Raw genomic sequence first — 21,516 nt, forward strand, 5'->3', positions numbered from 1 at the left:
CTCTTTTGAACAAAAGAAAAATAATGATGGATTTAGTTTGTTATATTAAAAAATATTTTAAAAACATCCAAATTCAATGAAAAAACCAAAGGTTACACCTTAGTTATAGTTAGGAAAACTTTAGTTATTCTTTCTATACAAACCAAACTTAAACTACAAAAACACTAGAAATTCTAACGTTATAATTATACCTTACATTTATAATTTATGCACCACCTTCAAATACTACTATATCTTTATTTATTCATTCTATACAAACATTAGAAAATCTACAGTTATAGTTTTACCTTAAATGTATAATTTACGCATCTCCTTCAAATTACTATAACTTTATTCTTTATGTTCTATTTATTCTTTTTATACAAACCAAACGTAAACTGCACAAATATTAGAAATTCTAAAGTTATAGTTATACCTACAATTTATAATTTATGTACCACCTTCAAATTACTGTAAATCACGCACATCCGTACTCAGTGTTGTCAACATGCTAGCCACACTACATTAACTATAACTTACCACTCTACCATGCAGTGTTCTCATAAATGATTTCATTAGGCATGTCGTGAGTCTTGTTATGAATGCTATCATGTAACATCCTATAAGTAATACAATATGAAAGGGTATAATCAATGCATAGAGATGGCTCAAGTTATTGTTAATGTAGTGTGGCGAGCATTTATTTTTAAAACTCAGTGATAAACATCTTTGACATTGTCAGTTAATGTTCCCCAAGGCTATACTGATCATTACATTTGGGGGATGCCTTCTTACCTACCATGTTTTACACTTGATCTTTGAAGTTTAAAGTAATGCAATCCAGCCAAAATTTTGAAACTTATGGGCAATGTTAAGAAAACATCAGAAAAGAAAGTTACATTAAACGGCTATCAAGATTAAAGTAGTGAAAAAATAAGTTTGATGCTAAAGAAAAAGTGTTATGTACCCTTTTAAAAAATCATTCATACTACTGGGAAATTCTGAACATGAAAATACATTTAAAAACCTTTTATTTACAGCTGAAACAAAAGGTGCTCAGTTCCCAGCAGCGGGCAATGGTCTGTTCAAGGATGGCAGAAGAAGCTGCTCAGGCACGGGCAGAGGCTGAGAGAAGGCAAAATGAGTCTGAAATCCAGGCACAATTATGCCGAGAGCAGGAGGGTGAGGCTTTGCTGCAGAACGGCTCTTTGAAGGAAGAGATCAAACAGTTAAAAAAACAGGTATTTGATGGTTTGCAATAAAGAAAATATAATGCACGTAAGACTGTTGCTCCATAATGTAATAAATAAATAAGAATAAGAGAGTCCTAGTTAATGAAGGTGATAAAGCGGCTCAGAAAATCAGTCACTTGCTCTGGAAACTGTTAAAGGGTTCCAACTTTGGCACAATAGAACTATGTCCTTCAAATACAGAGGTTAATGTACCATATTTTTTTTATTTTATTTTTTTATTTTTTTTTTAAAACCTTTATTTACGTCAACATGGTACACAGCTATTCAGCCGACATCCCGGAGGTTCGGCAGCACGATGGGAACAATACGTAGGAAGGTCCATATCCGTACATCAGGAGTAACAAAGGTTTAGTTTTAATGTAAACCAAAAAAATAAAAACACGAGCAAGGCAAAGCATATAATAAGCATGCGCTAGTTCTCAGCTGGGGCGAGGTCCCACTCCCATCAGCGGAGCGGTAGACCACGCCAAAGAAGCGAGGGGAAAGCAGGGGTACGGACTCCAGGTTATAAACAGTTTACGTATATAGTTGGGAGTAGAGCTAGGGGGAAAGTTGCACATCGAGCATCTCAGCAACCGGGGGCACACAAATATCTCCCCTATAGTGGTTCCATTGTCCCCATATCTTATGCCACTTCTTAGGGCGACCCCGGGCACTGTACACCGTTTTCTCCCGGAACATGCCCCAGTCCATATTTTCCATCCATGTTACCAAGGTGGGAGGTCTCTGGGATCCCCACAGCTGCGCAATATCCCGCTTCGCCACCATATTCCCCAGAGTCACCCATTGGGTCTGAGCGGCATCATAGTCGGTGGGGCCCCAGACATTCAACAGGCATCGTCTTGCCTCCGGGAAGAGTGCGATACCCGTGACCTACGGTCTCCCCACACTCCCAAATAATGTGTAGAAAGGTGCCCAACATGCCACAGCCTCTCTTGCATAAGCCATCGTCAGAGAAACCCATATGAATCAGGCGGGGCCCCGTGATATAAACCCTGTGAAGTATCTTAAGCTGCACCAGCCGCAGTCTAGCCAGGATCGCAACCTCCTTCGGAGAGGAGACGGCGTATTGCCAGTCCTCATCGTCCAGTTCGAGACCATCCCCAGTCCATTGTTCTCGCACATCAAGGAGGAGGTCGGTCCGGACATTTACAAGCTTTTTGTAAATCAAGGAGATTGTACTCTCCGGCATATGACCATCCAGAATCCGATCCTCCAAAGGAGAAGACTCAGGCACGGCCTCCCCCTCGGCACGAACAGATAGCAGAGCGTGACGCACCTGGGCATATCGAAAGTATTCAGTACCCCCTAATTCGTACTCCGTCTGCAGCGTCTCAAACGATTTCACCTTACCCTTAGTCAGCAAATCCCCAACTCTAGAAATCCCAATTAGGTCCCACTTCTCAAACCCTTTTGTGTGCCATAATTTCCCTAGGATATCGGATTCAAAAAGCGGAGTAGCCTGGGTAAGTCTGTCCTTCCAGCCCAACGAGTTCATAACCGCCTTCCACACATGCACTGCCGTCTTGGTCGGTCCTGTGAGGGACCCATCCAATGATTTGGAATACAGCGCCCTAAGGTAATTACCCCCGCGCAACAGCCACCGATCCATAGCAAACCCTGGGTTTAACGCCGGACCGTAAACCCCATGGTTGATCGCTCCCAATTGGGTAGCCCAATAATATCTTCTGATGTCAGGGAGTGCTATCCCTCCGTCATACCATGGAAGGGTCAACTTTGCTATAGCTATACGCAGTCGACCGTCCCATAACAGCGAACGCTGGAGGCTCTCCACCTCACGAAAATAACAGGCAGGAACTAACTCTAGGGTGTTCTGTAAGGCGTAGAGAAACCGGGGAAGAGACATCATTTTAAACAATGCGGCGCGGCCTAGGAGGGAGAGCGGTAGCCGCCTCCAACCCGCAACATCCCGTCTCAAGCGTGACTGCGGAGGGAGGAGGTTCTTCTCGTATCGGACAGAGGGGTCTGTGGAAATATATATCCCCAAGTACAGAAAGCCCCGCTGGGCGATCTGGATGGAGCAATCCCGCGGGACGGTAGGGGTGTCCCCACTGAGAACATATAGGTGCGACTTTCCCCAGTTAATGGCGAGACCCGAGTTACTACCAAAAGACTTCAAAACGTCACAGACCACTATGAGGGATTTCCGAGGCGAGGTCAAGTATAACAAGATGTCGTCTGCATACAGAGAAATGCGGTCCTCGTGGTCTGGCGACCATCGGATCCCTCTTATGTCTGGCTGCCATCTAATCCATGCCGCCAGCGGCTCGAGGGCGAGAGCGAACAGTAGTGGCGACAGAGGACAACCCTGCCGGGTGCCCCTCCCAAGCACGAACGGAGATGACGCCCTACCGTTCACCGCGATTTTAGCCAAAGGTTCCTCATAAAGTAGCCTAATCCAGCCTATAAAACCCGGACCGAAGCCGAATTTTGTGAGCGCTGCCCACAGATACGGCCATTCCACAGTGTCGAAAGCCATCGTGGCGTCGAGTGACACCAAAATGGCCGACTCCCGCAGCGTCCCAACCCTCGCGAGCACGCCATGAAGTCGCCTGAGGTTCAACGCAGTGTTGCGGTGTGGGATAAACCCGGATTGGTCCGGGTGGATCAAGTCCCCAATGACCCTGATCAGACGGTTAGCCAACAGTTTGGCGAGGATTTTGGGCTCAGCGTTGAGTAGGGAGATCGGCCTATACGATCCGCATCTGTTCCGGGCCTTGCCATCTTTATGTATAACCACTATTGTCGCCAGACGTTGGTCAAATGGAAGACACCCATGCTCCCGCGCCTCTACAAACATATCTCGCAAATACGGAGCAATCTTATCCGTCTGAGTTTATACAACTCGACCGGCAAGCCATTCGGGCCCGAGGCCTTGCCCGGGCGTAGCGAGCGGATAGCAACTGCAACCTCATCCGCGGTGATGTCACCATCAAGGTCCTCCCTGTCGACGTCGGATAGACAAGGCAGGGCAATGTCTCGCAGCAGTTCATGCAAGTCTTCCTCCGGCTTGTCCGACACAGACGTATAGACCATGCGGAAGTGGTCCGCGAAACACTGGACTATCCCATCGGGTTCAGTGACAATATCCCCGCCATCCATCAGTAGTTCTGGCACAACTCTATTCACTCGTTCTTTCCTGTCTAACCACGCTATTAATTTCCCAGCCTTGTCGCCCACATCATACAATCGCCCTTGTTGGTCCCTGCTAAGAACCTTAGCCGCATTTGTCACCAGTGCTTTATATTCAGACTGTTTTAATCTCAACTTATGCAGTGTTTCCGCCGTAACCTCGTCTTCCAGGACAGACTCTAATGCCACTATCTCAGCCTCGATCTGCGCCACCTCCGCATCTCCCCGACGTTTGACATCCGCTATCAAGGAGAGGGCCTCCCCTCTCAGTACTGTTTTAAACGCTTCCCACAAAGACACCGCGGAGGTAACCGAGCCAAGGTTCTCCGAAAAGTAAAGATCAACCGCTTTCAACAACGCTCCACGAGTCTTAGGGTCACGGAAATACCAGGGGTTAATAGGGGCAACCCTACCTGCCGCTCCACGGCCAAAATCCATACTAATCCACACCGGCAAGTGATCGAAGATGCCCCTGGCCATGTGCCTAGCCTCAGACACCAAGGAAGCGTGGGCAGCCAAGGTGAGAACATAATCTATTCTAGAGAGACTGCCGTGCGCCCCAGAGTGAAAAGTATACTGCTGCTGAGCGGGGTGCAGCAGCCTCCAGCAGTCAACCAAACCTAGTGTATCAGTAAAATCTGGGAGCCATCTCTGCGCCCCCCCGGGGTCCCTTGGCGGATGTCTGTCTAGTAATCCGGAACCAACTGCATTAAAGTCACCACCCATTACCAACACACCCTCGGGGAGATCCAACATGGCCCTCCCCAAGTCGGCAAATGTGGCGGCCTGCAGGCCTGGAGGGACATAAACAGAAACCAAAACCAGTGTCCTGCCCTCCCATCTCCCCGCAGCCGCCGCAAAGCGCCCCCTCTCGTCAACAGTAGTAGAATCAATCTCCAACGGCAGCGAGGTCCTAACAAGTATTCCTGCCCCCGAGATCCCGAGGAAAACCCAGAGTGGGCAATGAATTTATAACCCTTTCTATTGAGAGCATGACACGTGTTGCCTATCAGGTGCGTCTCCTGCAGCAAAACTATGTCAGGAGAGCACCTCTTCAGAAATTGCAGAACAATCCCCCGCTTAATACGATCCCCCAAGCCATTAACATTCTAACTAAGTATATTCAAACCCCTACCCCCCATCACAAACTGGCAGGAGACCCCCGCCCATCCCCGAGAGCAGCACACGAGACTTGCATTGCGATACCTTGCAAAACGAAAAACAACAACAAACACTCCAACATGCCCAAACCACCCCCCACCCTGCACCCCTGCATAAGCCTAAAAGCCCCCCCAACTTGCAGTGTGCCTGTCGCCCTAGCAGAAGCTAATCTACAAGAAGAAACCCCGTAGGAGGAAAAGGATCCCATTGCGCCCTCGCCACCCCCGGACAATAGCTAGCAATTTAAACAAATCAGCGAACCACTGTCCCGAGCTCGACCAGAATGGTCGATCACCAGAGTCCTCACTCTTTTGCGACATGGCCTCCTTCCGCTCTGCCAGCATGATCCCCGCTAGTCCGCCGCTGAGGCAATGTGTCGAGCCATTCCCCAACCTCGTCTGGCAAGTCAAAGAAAAAGGTTCGTTCTTCGTATTCGACGCGCAACTTGGCTGGGAAGAGCATGGCATACTTCAGGCCCCTCTCACGTAGCCTCCTCTTAACCCCCAGGAAACTCTGCCGTTGCTTCTGCACCGCCTGGGTGAAGTCAGGATAAAAACTCACTGCAGTGTTCTGGAAAGTAACCGGTCCGGACCCCCGTGACGCCTGCAGAATGGCATCGCGGTCCCTGAAGTTGAAGATCCTAGCGATGATCGGTCTCGGGGGGGCTCCCACCTTGGGCCTCCCGCCCGGGACTCGGTGGGCCCGCTCGACCGCAAAGAACTTGCTGAGGCCCTTAGGCGCCAGATGGTTAAGCACCAAGTCCTCGACAAACAGGTCCGCCGATTGCTCCTCCGATTTCTCCGGAACGCCAACTATGCGCACGTTATTGCGCCTCGCCCGGCCTTCAAAATCCTCCATCTTGCGGGCAATGAGGTCGTTGGTAGTCCTCAGCGTGCGGACCTCTATTTGCATATCAGAGACGTCCCCCGTGAGGCTAGTGGTTTTTTGGTCCAATGATTTTACTCTCTCATTAGTTTTCCCCAGGTCAGCGCGGAGCAAATTAACGTCGACTGAGATGGTGTCCACTTTGTGTGCCAGGGCCTCAAACTGTTGCCCAATAGAGGACTTCATCTCCTCAATGGCGCCCATAATATCTTGCAGTGTCAATTCCGGTGCGGGGTTGGTTTGGGTGTAGCCCCCCCGCCTGGTATTCTTGGGCTTCTGTTTGTCGGCCTCCGATTTGGTCGACATCCTCAACCCCGGAACAGTCAGCGTCAAAAACAGGCCGCTCAGCCACGCAATTGACACGAGGTCCGCTGGATCCGGGTCTCCGATGCAAGCCCATGCATATGCAGGCCGAGCTAGAGGCAACTGTTGTCCAAGACACTCACGGGCCGAGGCACGTAATTGTGAGAGAAAACGAAAGTGAAAGTGGAAACAGCCCCCCTCCGATGATCCGCACCGCACACGGCCGCTGTTGTTCAATTAGTGTCCGGGCCCATGCCAACGCGAGACCCGGGCACCTCCCGGGGGATAGGCCGCAAACTTCAACCTGTCACAACTTCGGTCTCTGGTGTACGATTTCAGTCCGGACAACGACGCTCGCCTCAGCAATAGTTCATCTCCAGTATTCCGGATAGTTGACACAGGATTTTTCCAGGATAATTGCCGGAGGGAACGAGGGTTGCGGGAGCTCTGTGCTCATGCGGCCATCTTGGTCACCGCGCTAGGCTCCTCCTAATGCACCATATTTAATGCACCTGTTTGAACCTGTACCCTACAGATTGGGAATTAACTATTATATTTTTTATATGTGGAGCTCGCTCGGGAAGACTAGTGCTTTTAAAAAAAATTAATCTTAATTTAAACAAAAAAAACTCTCCTTTATATATATATATATATATATATATATATATATATATATATATATATATATATATATATATATATTATCTACTGGCGGTCGCCAGTAGATAGTTATAGTTACAACCTAGTTTCCATAGGAAATCTCAAAGTTCTATTTTGAATAACTTTGGCGCCGGTTGACGTATCCTCGCGAAATTTTCAAAACTAATGGGGCGTTCCGTTCAGCTCCTACCGTGAAAGTCTCGGGGTGATTTGTCAAGCGGGGGAAGAGAAAAAGGGGGGTCCCAAAACGCGTTTTCCCCATGCATTTTTCCATAGGACCTTTAGACACAGCTACAGCCTGAACGGCTGAACAGAATTACTTGAAATTTGGCAGAGAGGTAGCCATAAGGTCAAGGAAGTGCCTTTTGCAGGTCTGGTGTAAACTGTTCAGTATTTCCTGAGAAAATAGCATTTAAAAGCATATCAATAGCTATACGCGCGCATCATGCGCGCACTGTGCGCGAGCGCAATTCTGATTGGTTGTTAGATGTCGGTAAACATTCGAATCGGTCGAAACCAGGAAGTGTCGGCCGCCATTTTGTCTCTCGCAGTCTGAGGGGGTGAAAAAAAAAGGTGGAGAACGTGAAAAGGGGGCAGAGTGGACAGTTCCTGACCCCCTAGCCTTGGTCAGGGGGTCACAGAAGGACCCCCAAGGGTGAAAAAAACAATTTAAAAAAAAAAAAAAATCGCGAGGTGCGCGCACGGAGCGCGCACGCCGAACCCAGTGCCCACAGAGCACGCACGGTGAAAAACCTGAATTTTTTTTTTTTTTTAAAATACATAACTTAGCATTTAAAAAACCGTACAAATTCACTGAAAAAACCATAGGTTTCACACACGTTGTAGTTACGAATTAGCATTTAAAAAACCTTGCAAATTCACTTAAAAAACCATAGGTTTCACACATGTTATAGTTAGCTGGACATTTCACTCGTAAAAAACCAATGAAATTCCCCCGTTATAGTTAGTGCAGGCAACTATAACTCACGCAACCGCAATCCTCTGCTGATGACGTCAGATATTACATCACTGATGACATATGTGTCTTTATGAAAAATAAATATTTGTAATATATGTATAGCTAAAGATTAATGGAAGAAGACATGGGTAAATAAGTGTCTAAATACAGTGATGTAATATCTGACGTCATCAGCAGAGGATTGCGGTCGCGTGAGTTATAGTTGCCTGCACTAACTATAACGGGGGAATTTCATTGGTTTTTTACGAGTGAAATGTCCAGCTAACTATAACATGTTTGAAACCTATGGTTTTTTAAGTGAATATATATATATATATATATATATATATATATATATATATATATATATATATATATATATATATATATATATATATATACATATATATTTATATATGTATATATATATATAGTTCCCCAAAGTGCCCTGCGCACTGGAGGTCACTTGACATTGCTGAACCCGAAGGTTAGTATTATGCAGCCTGCCCTTTGCTTTCACCTTTCACTATTTGCCTTTGCTGACGCGTTTCAGGATATCACAATCCCTTTGTCATGGGCAGCAAATCACGCAACAGATGCTCGCACTTTGGGGAACAAAATTATGCACGGTGGCCTCAACCGTGGGGAGGAGCACCATCGGAAGCTGAGGGAGAATCAGAAACCAGCTTGCGAGACTGCAGTTTTGGACTTACAAGACTTGAACATTACAGTGCTTCTATGCTTATTTGAACCCGCACCAGTGCCAACACCATCTACTAAGGCTAACAAGAATATTTAAATAGCAAATTACGCTTCGTAGCTAACAAAAGGTAATACATTACTCGCATGGACTCAATGTCCCAAAAGCAATGTTGTACACGCCCACTGGAGGTGGTCATACTAATGAATAAATTACAAGTGAACTAACAATGCGAGCATCTGTTGCGTGATTTGCTGCCCATGAAGAAGGGATTGTGATATCATGAAACGCGTCGGCAAAAGCAAATAATGAAAGGTGAAAGCAAAGGGCAGGCAAAGGGCTGAATAATACTAACCTTTGGATGAGGCAATGTCGAGTGACCTCCTGTGCACAGGACACTTTGGGGAACAAAATTATGCACAGTGGCCTCAACCGTGGGGAGGAGCACCATCGCAAGCTGGGTGAGGATCAGAAACCAGCTTGCGAGACTGCAGTTTTCGACTTTCAAGACTTGAACAGTACAGCGCTTCTATGCTTATTTGAGCCCGCACCAGTGCCATCACCACCTACTAAGGCTAACAAGGATTTTTAAATTACAAATTACGCTTTGGACTTTACGAAAGGTAATATATTACTCGCATGGACTCAATGTCCCAAAAGCAATGTTGTACACGCCCACTGGAGGCGGTCATACTAATGAATAAATTATGAGTGAACTAACAATGCGAGCATCTGTTGCGTGATTTGCTGCCCATGAAGAAGGGATTGTGATATCCTGAAACGTGTCGGCAAAAGCAAATAATGAAAGGTGAAAGCAAAGGGCAGGCTGCATAATACTAACCTTTGGATGAAGCAATGTCGAGTGACCTCCTGTGCACAGGGCACACAAAAAAATAATAATAATAATTATATATATATATATATATTCTCCACACTCGACCCAGATTTCTGAAATCTATGTCCCATTGGCAGGTGGCGAGTAGGTTTTGCCAAAAGAATATTTCTTTGCATTTGCTGTCCTTTTGCCATGTGGTAAAAATTATCTTTGTATTGAATATAGACTGTATCTATCTGTCTATAAGATTTAGCATTTGCTTGTTTTAGACATTACATGTTTAATTATCAGCTTTTCTCAGCCATGGAAACAGCAACGACACACTATTGTGGACTAAATAATGCAAAACGTTGGCTTATTGAACAGGATACTCATTGAGAAATTAGTTTTCTCTTTCCATACTACTCATTAATGTGTACAAATTTATCATTATGATTACGTACTTGAACATTTAGAAATGGCCGCCAAAGTCACAGATACCATTTGTCAAACAATTAGTCTGTTCTTTATTTCACCGGCTATGTAAAACCTCCTATGTTTGCAACACTTCGTGTGATCAAGTCAGCGTGTCTGACGAAACGTGTAACGAATAAACCTTGGTTTACCTTCTGAGTGCGAGTCCTTCTGTGAAGAAGACGCTGTGTGGTATATATATATATATATATGCACTGAAAAAACCATAGGTTTCAGACATGTTATAGTTAGTGGAAATTTTACTGATAAAAAAACCAATGAAATTCCCCCGTTATAGTTAGTGCAGGCAACTATAACTCACGCGACCGCAATCCTCTGCTGATGCTAATACTGTATTTAGACACTTATTTGCCCATGTCTTCTTCCATAAATTTTTAGCTATACATATATTAGAAATATTTTTTTTTCATAAAGACACATATGTCATCAGCAGAAGATTGCGGTCGCGTGAGTTATAGTTGCCTGCACTAACTATAACGGGGGAATTTCATTGGTTTTTTATCAGTAAAATTTCCGCTAACTATAACATGTCTGAAACCTATGGTTTTTTCAGTGAATTTGCAAGGTTTTTTAAATGCTAATTCCTAACTATAACGTGTGTGAAACCTATGGTTTTTTCAGTGAATTTGTACGGTTTTTTAAATGCTAAGTTACTTTACGCCATTCGTGGCGTGCACGCCCACTTAACGCAGTTCGTTCCGTGCGCACACGGTGCGCTTCGCGCACCGTGCGCGCACGGTGAGCACGCGGTGCGCTTCGCGCACCGCGCGCCCACTTTACGCAGTTAGTGCCGTACACGCAAGGTGGGCACGCAGTGCGCTACGCGCACCGCGTGCCCACGTTACGCACCGTGCGCACATGGAGGACATATTATGCGCTTCCTTGTGATAGGTAATCTGTTAAATTTAATTTGTACGTGATGACAATAATATGCCATGCACAGAGTTTTTATTTTTTATTAAAATTTTTAGCGTAAGCGCACCGTACGCGTACGGTAAGCGTAATCGGCGAAATTTTCAAAAAATAAAAATTTACCGTTTTTGGCCTTTGAGGACTCAACTAACATGGCTATGTGCATGGGCGCTGTCTAAACAGCCCCTTTATATGTTTTTTGCCTTTATTTACAGCCCCCCCCCTCAGAGTGCGAGAGAGAAAATGGCGGCCGCCGCTTCCTGGTTTCGACCGATTCGAATGTTTACTTAGATGTAACAGCCAATCAGAATCGCGCTCGCGCACGCCACCGTACGCGTACGGTAAACTTACGGTAAGCGTACCGTAAGCTGGCTCAGATATATATATTGATTTAAAGGCTATTTTCTCAGAATCTACTGAACAGATTTACACCAAACCTACAAAAGGCACTTCCTTGACCTGAGGACTACCTCTCTGCCAAATTTCTAGTAATTCTGTTCAGCCGTTCGGGCTGTAGCCCTGTCTAAAGGTCCTATGGAAAAATGCATGGGAAAAACGCGTTTTGGGACCCCCCTTTTATCTCAGCCCCCGCTTGACGAATCCCCCCCGAGACTTTCAGGGTAGGAGCGGAGCGTAGCGCCCCACCTATTTTGAGAAATTCGCGAGGATTCGTCGACCGGCGCCAAAGTTATTCAAAATAGAATGTTGCGGATTTCCTATGGAAAAGGGGTCCTAACTATAACTACCTACTGGCGACCGCCAGTAGGTAATATATGTATATATATATGGCAGAGAGGTAGTCCGTAGGTCAAGGAAGTGCCTTTTGTAGGTTTGGTGTAAATCTGTTCAGTAGATTCTGAGAAAATAGCCTTTAAATCAATATATATATCTGAGCCCGCTTACGGTACGCTTACCGTACGCTTACCGTACGCGTACGGTGGCGTGCGCGAGCGCGATTCTGATTGGCTCTTAGATCTTAGTAAACATTCGAATCGGCCGAAACCAGGAAGCGGCGTCCGCCATTTTGTCTCTCGCACTGAGTGTTATTTATCAAACATGATGCCCAAAAACATGTTACGGGGCTGTTTTGACAACTCCCTCCCACATAGTCATGTTGAGGGAGTCCCCAAACATCCCCCAAGAGCAAAAACGGTTTTATTTTTTTTTCGGCAATTTCGCCGAGTACGCTTACCGTACGCTTACCGTAAGCGTACGGTAAAAAATAGAAATAAAAAAAACACTATCCACACTTACCCCACCCCCTGTTCCTTTGGTGGCCGTAGGCCACCAAATGTACAGGGCTTATTACATCAGTAAAAAAACTATATTTTGGCAACCGTAAGCGTACGGTAAAAAATAGAAATAAAAAAAACACTATCCACACTTACCCCACCCCCTGTGCTTTTGGTGGCCGTAGGCCACCAAATGTACAGGGCTTATTACATCAGTAAAAAAACTATATTTTGGCAACATGAAATTATAAAATCGAAATAAAAAAAACACTATCCACATTGACCCCACCCCCTGTGCTTTTGGTGGCCGAAGGCCACCAAATGTACAGGGCTTATTAAAGTTGATAAAAACCGTGCACGGAACGCACTGCGTTAAGTGGGCGCGCACGCCTCGAATGGCGTAAAGTAACTTAGCATTTAAAAAACCGTACAAATTCACTGAAAAAACCATAGGTTTCACACACGTTATAGTTAGGAATTAGCATTTAAAAAACCTTGCAAATTCACTGAAAAAACCATAGGTTTCACACATGTTATAGTTAGCGGAAATTTTACTGATAAAAAACCAATGAAATTGCCCCGTTATAGTTAGTGCTGGCAACTATAACTCACGCGACCGCAATCTTCTGCTGATGACATATGTGTCTTTATAAAAAAAAATATTTGTAATATATGTATAGCTAAAAATGTATGGAAGAAGACATGGGCAAATAAGTGTCTAAATACAGTATTAGCATCAGCAGAGGATTGCGGTCGCGTGAGTTATAGTTGCCAGCACTAACTATAACGGGGCAATTTCATTGGTTTTTTATCAGTAAAATTTCCGCTAACTATAACATGTGTGAAACCTATGGTTTTTTCAGTGAATATATATATATATATATAACAATACTTCGTCTCGTGAACTGAAGATCTCTCCTCAAGAAACCGAAGCAAACCCAAGGTGCGGTGAAAATTATTTATTTAAATATAGTAGACACCACTGCCGCCATTACGCGTTTCAGCCCGTTACAGGCCTTGGTCACATGATGCGCAACACAACGGATCCACCTTTTAAATATGCTTAGAGTGAGTCACATGTGCAAATCGGGATAAATCATGGACACAGAAGTTTCCGTAACGTATACATTGTCAGTTTGTCTTCACCAAACAATGCCCATCACATCTAGCAATAGCTTGTAAAATACATCGTATTTACAATAAAAATACTGCATTACATCACAGATCCGCTAATTGCTGATTACTTCATTAAAAACATAAATAATGATATTATAATTTAAGCAATTTTAAAAACACACAAATGGCATGTTTTCAACAATGTTTTTGCTTGATACGGCCCATGTGGGCCTAGCCATGAAGCCCCCTGTTGCAATAAAGTGACTGTGCAAAATTGTGCAAATTCGTACAAGTATACATATCTATTGCTCAGAGCCACGTCCGTGACACCTATTTACAAATAAATATACATTGACAAATTTGTAAAAAAATCCCAATAAATATTCTCTTTAAAAAAGTATGAACCCCTTGTGCAAAAAAGTGTACAAAATGAATATCTTTCACATTAAAATCAGTGCAATTTAACGAGACAGGGATATAGCAGCATACTATTAGAGTTGATAGAAACAACATGTTACTTTTCCCAAAAGGTGATGAATATCCAGATTACAAGTGAGTGTAAAAATCCTCACTTGCATTCAGTCCTCTAGGATTCTTACTGTCCAACTCTAGAATGTATTTGGTTTCCAATCTCCTTAAAAGGACCTCCCGGTTCCCACCCCTTCTTAGTGTAGGGATTGAGTCTGCCACCCAGTAGCTGAAAGCCTCCAGCTTACTGGCATGGTGCTCCTTAAAATGACGTGCCACCGGGTAGGTCAAATCCTTGTTAGTTATTGCACGCATATGCTGGAGTACCCGCTTGTGAACCTGCAGCTTGGTGCTGCCAACATACCGCAGGCCACAGGAGCACTCCAGCACATACACTGCAAAATCTGTCTTGCAATTAAGGTATTTGGAGATAGGAACTGGTTCAGGAAGGAATGGGGTCAAATATGTCTTTGCATTCACTCCATATCTGCATGCTTTACATACATTGCAGCGATAAAACCCTTTTCTTGCCGCTAACTATGATTTAGATTGGATCAATTCAGGGCTGCTGCTCACGAGCACATTGCTCATTGAGCGTGCTTTTCTGAAAGCTATTTTTGGTTTCCTAGATAGTGAATTGCCCAACACTGGATCAGCCCGGACCAATGACCAATGGTTATTAATGATTTTACGTACTGCTTTGTGCTGTGTACTAAAGGTCAAAATAATTCGTGTGTCCTCAGTGTTAATGACTGTTAGGTTATTTGATGGGGCTACTTTTGGTGTCAGTGCCATAGTTCTAGTGATATTATTAACTTTTGACACAGCCCTAGAGAGTATAGATTCTGCATACCCTCTCTCCTTGAAGCGTTCCCTGCATTCATTTTGAGCTTTAAGAAAATCGACTTCTGTACTGCAAATTCGGCGCATCCTTAGCATCTCCCCAAAAGGAATACTATTGATCAGGTGTTGTGGGTGGTGACTAAGTGCATGTAACACCGTATTTCCCGCAGTATCCTTCCTGTGTAGTCTAGTCTGTAGTTGGTCATTACAAACAAATATTTCTACATCCAGGAAAAAGACCGATCTGTTGCTGATTTGATAAGTGAATTGCAGGTTTAAATCATTGCTGTTGATCGCTTCAAGAAATTGTTTGGCACTGAGTTCATCCCCTCGCCATACCATAAACAAATCATCAATAAATCTATACCAACAAATGATATTCGACTCTATGACAGCGCGGAGTCTGGCCATGAGGACCATCTCCTCCCAGTAACCCATGTGTAAACATGCGTAACTGGGAGAAAAACATGCCCCCATGGCCACACTGCGCGTTTGCTAGTATACCTGATGCTGAAACAAAAAGAAATTGTTCTCCAAACACATGGATATCATGGCAAGCAACATTTTGTTGTGAGAGTACATTCCCATAGATCTTCGATTAAGATAATATTCACATGCCCTGACCCCATCCAAGTTGTGAATGCTTGTATAGAGGGATGTGACATCCATGGAAATAAGCATCATATCAGAATTCCATGGGACTTCGACCAACTTTCTCAAAAAGTACCCAGTGTCCTGTATGTAAGATGGGAGACCTTTCATATGTTCCTGGAGAAAGTAATCCACATACTTGGAAATATTTTCCAACAAACTGCCCCTGGCTGAGATGATCGGCCTGCCAGGGGGCTTGTCCTTCCTTTTGTGAATTTTCGGGATGACGTAGATAACCGGTGAAATAGGATGGTCTACTTTGAGGAATTTAAATTCATCCATAGAAATTAAGCTTGCAGATTTCCAGGCTAACAGCTTGTTGTAGCAGTCCTGTCGTACTGCATTCATCAATAGGGGCGTGCTCAATTTGTAGCAGTTGCGGTTGTTGAGATGAATAAGGGCTTCTTCCATGTACTGGTTCCTGGGCCAAAGCACCACGTTTCCCCCCTTATCCTATTGCCGCACTATGATGTTATCATTCGTTTTTAATTTCTGCATGAGCTGGACATACTGATTATCTTGTTTGTTATATTTCTTAGGTGCCCTTGTCGTTGAAGAGTACAGATTCTTTAGGTCAACTGCTACCTTTTCACTGAATGAATCAAAATTGTCCTTCAACATAAGGGGATAGAAAGTGGATTTGGGTTTAAAAGGAGTCTTTTTTATTGGTTGATTCAATAGTGTACAACTTACTTGTTCCAAAGCTCCTACTTGCTCATTCTGGAGCTGTTGTAAATCCCTGAATAAATCCACATCACCAGCGACAAGATCATTATGTGTACCCTCTCCATCAACCAAATCATAAGAGTGTGCCTCTGATGTACTTCTGGAACCTTGGAGGGCAAAGAATTTGCGCGACTTTAGTTTGCGTACAAATTTGTAGATGTCAATCCTTGTCTCTGCATATTTAAAATCCATTTTAGGGCTGTATGTTAATCCTAATGCAAGGATATTGGTCTCCTCCTTTGTCAAATTGATATCGGTTAGGTTAACCACAGTCTTACTCATGGCTAGATCGGAGTTAATTATTTCCGTTTCCATCCTCTGTTTGATTTCTTGTTGTAGCCATCGTTTGCGCTTGTGATTTTGCCGGCGCCTCGCCCTGCGCTTTTTGTTCTTCCTGCGTCTGCCACTTGCGTAGTTGGGGCTGCAGGGATTCGGGGTCTCAGGGTTTGTTTCCGATCCTGTCGCATGCAACTGATTTCTTGAGCAAGCGACGCTCTTTGAAACCCCAATCCCGAATTTAACTTTGATTGTTCATTTTCTGATTCACTATCAACCACTGAGCTGAGGTCAGTTGTTGACGTAGATGCTAATTCCTCATCCGCTCGTGGGTGAATCCTAGGACCCTTTGCCAATACTCCTGCTTTAACTGCATCATATTTCTTGGCAAAAGTGAATACACGCCCCTGCTCATAATCGGCTTTGTCCCTTTGAAACTTAAAGGTTTTACGTTTTTTTATCACATCTTCATCCCTGCGCAAGCGTGCCATCATTTCATCCCTATATTTGGACTTTTCTGGTGTGTCTTCTGATTCCGCAGTAATCTTTTCCATGACCTCTATTTCCTTTTGTAAGGCCGCTTGGTCACTTATGGCATATTTAACCAAGACTTCCACTAATCGTCTGGAAGAGTCCAAATTAACAGTGGCCCATTCAGTTAACATCGCGGGGTCGGGTTTCTCATAACTTGGGGCCAGCATAATTCTTAACCCCCTCGGGATTCTTCCTACCTCCAAGTAACGAGATAATGACTTGTGCTCCCACCATTTCGCCTGTTCGGCGCGCCTGATTTTCTCCAGCTTCCTGAATTGTTCTTTTAAGTTGTTACATTCCCCCCTAATTACACTGGTGTTTACTGGTGAATCAGTCTCATTATTGGGAGAATCATCAAACATTGTGCATGCTGCCGCTTCCCTGCCTCGTAGCGCATCGGCAAACATGGTGTCAAAATTATTTTATTCCCGCTACCACTCTAGATTACCTCGGGCGCTCCCGTGCGCAATCAATGTGGCAACTCCTCCGCCGAGTCTGTGTAATGCCTTCACCCGCCTGGGGTTTCGACGTCGACTGGTCCTCCGACCTGGTTCCTCGTCTTCCTCTGTTGCGGTAAGGATTTCTTTACTGCTCGGGGGCCGCGGGCGTCTTTCAAACGAAATCCTTTGCGGTTTTCCGGAAACCCGGAAATGAGCTCTTTTCCCACTCGGCCCTTCGTGGAGGAGGGGTTTGCTGATACCGGTAAAGCTCCTCCGGCACTGGATACAACAATACTCCATCTCGTGAACTGAAGATCTCTCCTCAAGAAACCGAAGCAAACCCAAGGTGCGGTGAAAATTATTTATTTAAATATAGTAGACACCACCGCCGCCATTACGCGTTTAAGCCCGTTACAGGCCTTGGTCACATGATGCGCAACACAACGGATCCACCTTTTAAATATGCTTAGAGTATATATATATATATATTCGACAATCCAGTTCAAACAATGATTGAAGAGGCGCTGACGCCGTGGGAGATTCCGTCAAAGAAAAATATTTATTCACAGCTTAAAGGCCAAACGCGTTTCGACGGTCTTGCCGCCTTGGTCACTGAACACAAGTAAGAAGCCATTGCCATGTTTAAATACAGCGTTGTCATGACTACCCAATCATTTTTTCATAGAGATAGAAAGGGTCACATTTACACATGAAAGAATAAGAAAAAACAAAATCAAATACTAATGATGTTTCCTCACATATTTAAACTTGAAATTCAAACGTCAATGTTTTCATGAATTATCTCGCCGTTAACTGAATAGAGAACAGCATTTAGATATACATCTACACCCTAGTGGGTTGTGATTACATGTGACTAATAAATTGTTAGAACCACTCTTACAGATTGGGAAAAACCAAAAACAAACTTTGTTGTGCATACCTGGTGCCTCTACCTGTGTTTATGGAGTGGACTAAAAACTAAAGTGGAAAACCTTTGAAATATGAAGAATGCAATATTTAATATACAATATTCATTGCAGATGCACACTTAGGGCTTCATCAGCATTTAATCATTTTGGGATTTTACTGTCTAGCAGCATTATGTATCTGGATTCGAGTTTTCGTAGAGACAGTTGTCTTTTTCCTCCCCTGATATTCTTTGGGACACTGTCTATTACGAATAATGAAAGATCTTCACTTCTACCACTGTGTGCAGTGTTTATATGTCGTGCCACGGGGTATGCTGGATCATCGTTACTGATGGCACGAAGGTGCTGCAAAATTCTTACGTGTTCCTGGTGGATGGTACTACCTACATAGAATTTATTGCAGGTACACCTTAAGACATAGACCGCAAAATCTGTTTTGCATGAAAAATTACTGCGGATTTCAAAAGGGGTGTCTCTAAATGGTAAAGTAAGGCTGCGGGTGTTGGTGCCATACTTGCATGCCTTACATTTAGCACATTTAAAAAATCCATTTCCCGGTTTCAGCCATTCTGTTTTTGCATTTGATCGAGGGGAGTTACATACAAGTTCCTGACGCATGGATTTGGCACGTCTGAATGTAATTTGCGGGGGTTTCTTCCATATCTCCCCTATTACCGGATCACTGCGCACTAACGGCCAATGCCTGATTAGTATTTTTCTTAAGTTGTTGTGATAGAGGTTATAGCCGGTGATGAGTCTGGGTGGTGTGTTTATTTGAGAATCTTGTGTCAAAGTTTATGTTTTTCTATCTGGTTTTAGTAGCTCTGCTCTCTGGATTTTGGCACATTTACTCTCTGCCTTTTGTAAGATCTGTATATTGTACCCTCTGTTACTAAGTCTATTAAAGAGTCCTTTCTTTCCTTGATTAAAGCTGGTAACTGAGCTACAATTTCGTTTCATTCTCAAGCATTCTCCGTAAGGGATGCTATCAATGAGTTTGCTTGGATGAAAACTGCTCGCGTGTAAGATGGAATTCCCTGATGTTACTTTTCTGAAAGATCTTGTCTCTATAGTTCCATTGTCAATGTACAATTCTAAATCTAAGAATTGAATCACCTCTTTACTAGTGGTACACGTGAATTTTAAATTTAGATCATTATTGTTTAGATCATGAGCAAATTTAATGGCAGTTTCCTCTGTGCCTTGCCACAGGATAAAGATATCGTCAATATATCTTGTGTATAGTTTAATGTTTTCTGACATTTGTATTGGATATTCAGCCATGAGTACCTGCTCCTCCCACCAGCCCATATGCAAATTAGCATAGCTGGGGGCGAAGCAAGTACCCATGGCTGTTCCTTGGATTTGTTGGTAGTACAGCCTATCAAACAGAAAGAAATTGTTATTCAAACACCATTTTGCCATGTCCAATAGCATGGCAGTATGTTGGTAAAATTCCAATGCTCTCTTACTTAGGAAAAAAGTCATGGCATTCAAACCGTCTTTGTGTTTGATACTTGTGTATAGACTCTGTACATCAAGTGTCAAAAAAACATGGTTCTCGTTCCATTCATAGTTTTGAATTTTTCTCAAAAAGTCTCCAGTGTCTCCAATGTATGATGGCAAACTCCGAACAAAGGGTTGAAGAAAAAAATCAATGTACCTGCTGGTGTTCTCAAAGAGACCCCCAATTGCTGAGATGATTGGTCTTCCGGGGGGGCATAGATGATTTTTATGAATTTTTGGAATGAGGTATAATTGTGGTGTGAGAAGGATAATCATTCTTCAAAAATTCCATCCATCTCTTCTTCGGATAGTAGTCCAGTTCTTTTCCATTCATACAAAGCTGTATGAATCGTTCTTTCACTCCTATAGAGTGTGTGGAGCTGATACGGCAATAACAATTAGTGTCCTGGAGTTGCGCCATTGCTTCTTTATGATACATGTCCGTCGGCCACAGGACAATGTTGCCCCCCTTATCAGACCATCTGACCACAATGTCATTCCTTGATTTGATTTTTTTCATTAAATTATTGTATTCAAAGATTCTGTTATTTTGACTTGTGATGAAATGCTTGCTGCTTGTGATGGCTAATTCCTTGAGATCTTTGATAACATTTTCTGAAAATGTATCAATGCCATCTCTCGGCATCACTGGTAGAAAGATGGATTTGGGTTTGAAAGGGCTTTGTGTTTTTTTAAATATGTTTATCTCCGAACTGATGGCTGCGTCTCTGGGAGACATTTGGCTTACTTCTTGATTCAATTCTTCTAAATTCTGTAGGAGAGACATATCTGCTACTTTTAGAGTGCTTGTAGTGGTATCTGTACTGTCAGTTAATGGCATTAGTGTCTGCTTTTTGTTGACATTGTAGAAGTGTTTACACAATTTTAATTTCCGGATGTAATAGATCTATCCTAGTCTGAGTGTAGTCGAAATTGGTGACCGTACAAAAAGAGAGTCCCAATGATAAAATCTTTTTTTCATTATCTGTTATCTCCATTTTTGTTAGATTAATCACTGTGTTATCTACTTCGTCATTTATGTTCATTTGCGCTTGTTCCTTCTGTATGTTGGTTTGCCGGTCTTTTGCTGCGCGTTTGCCCCACCTCCTGTTTTTCCTACACCTTCTTTTTGTTGGTTTATTTGCTTTGGGTCTGGTCTTGACGTTCGCGGTCTGAGACTCATTATCCTTTCTAAACGTAAAAAACCAAACTCCTGGATGGGTGTGGGGGCACTGCAAATTGATTCCCTTGGAATTGCGCCTTCAGGATCTGATTCCAGTTCTGAGCTTAGTTCTGACTCACTCGGATCACTGACTCTGGGGATGTTGTCAGCTGATGATGATAGTTGTTGTCTCCTAATATTATCAAATTTCTTTGAAAACGTATAAATTCTGCCTTGGAGGTAGTCATTTCTGTCTCTTTGAAACTTCATAGCTTTCCTTTCTTTAATGATCTGTTCATGTTTTGATACTTTATTTTCAATTTCCGTTAGGTGTTTGGTGACTTCATCCTGATTGTCCAA

General features: G+C 43.7%; 1 protein-coding gene across 1 annotated transcript in view; it reads left to right on the plus strand.

The window, feature by feature from the left end:
* LOC146857617 (uncharacterized) overlaps positions 1-21,516 on the plus strand; it is a 191,376-nt gene that overhangs the window by 51,890 nt on the left and 117,970 nt on the right. The window contains exon 3 of the mRNA XM_085646835.1: positions 1,020-1,220. Within this exon, the coding sequence (XP_085502961.1) occupies positions 1,020-1,220 (201 nt within the window). The remainder of the gene's footprint in view (positions 1-1,019; positions 1,221-21,516) is intronic.

The sequence above is a fragment of the Triturus cristatus genome, chromosome 3_2, assembly GCF_964204655.1.
Source record: "Triturus cristatus chromosome 3_2, aTriCri1.1, whole genome shotgun sequence".
Lineage (NCBI taxonomy): Eukaryota > Metazoa > Chordata > Amphibia > Caudata > Salamandridae > Triturus > Triturus cristatus.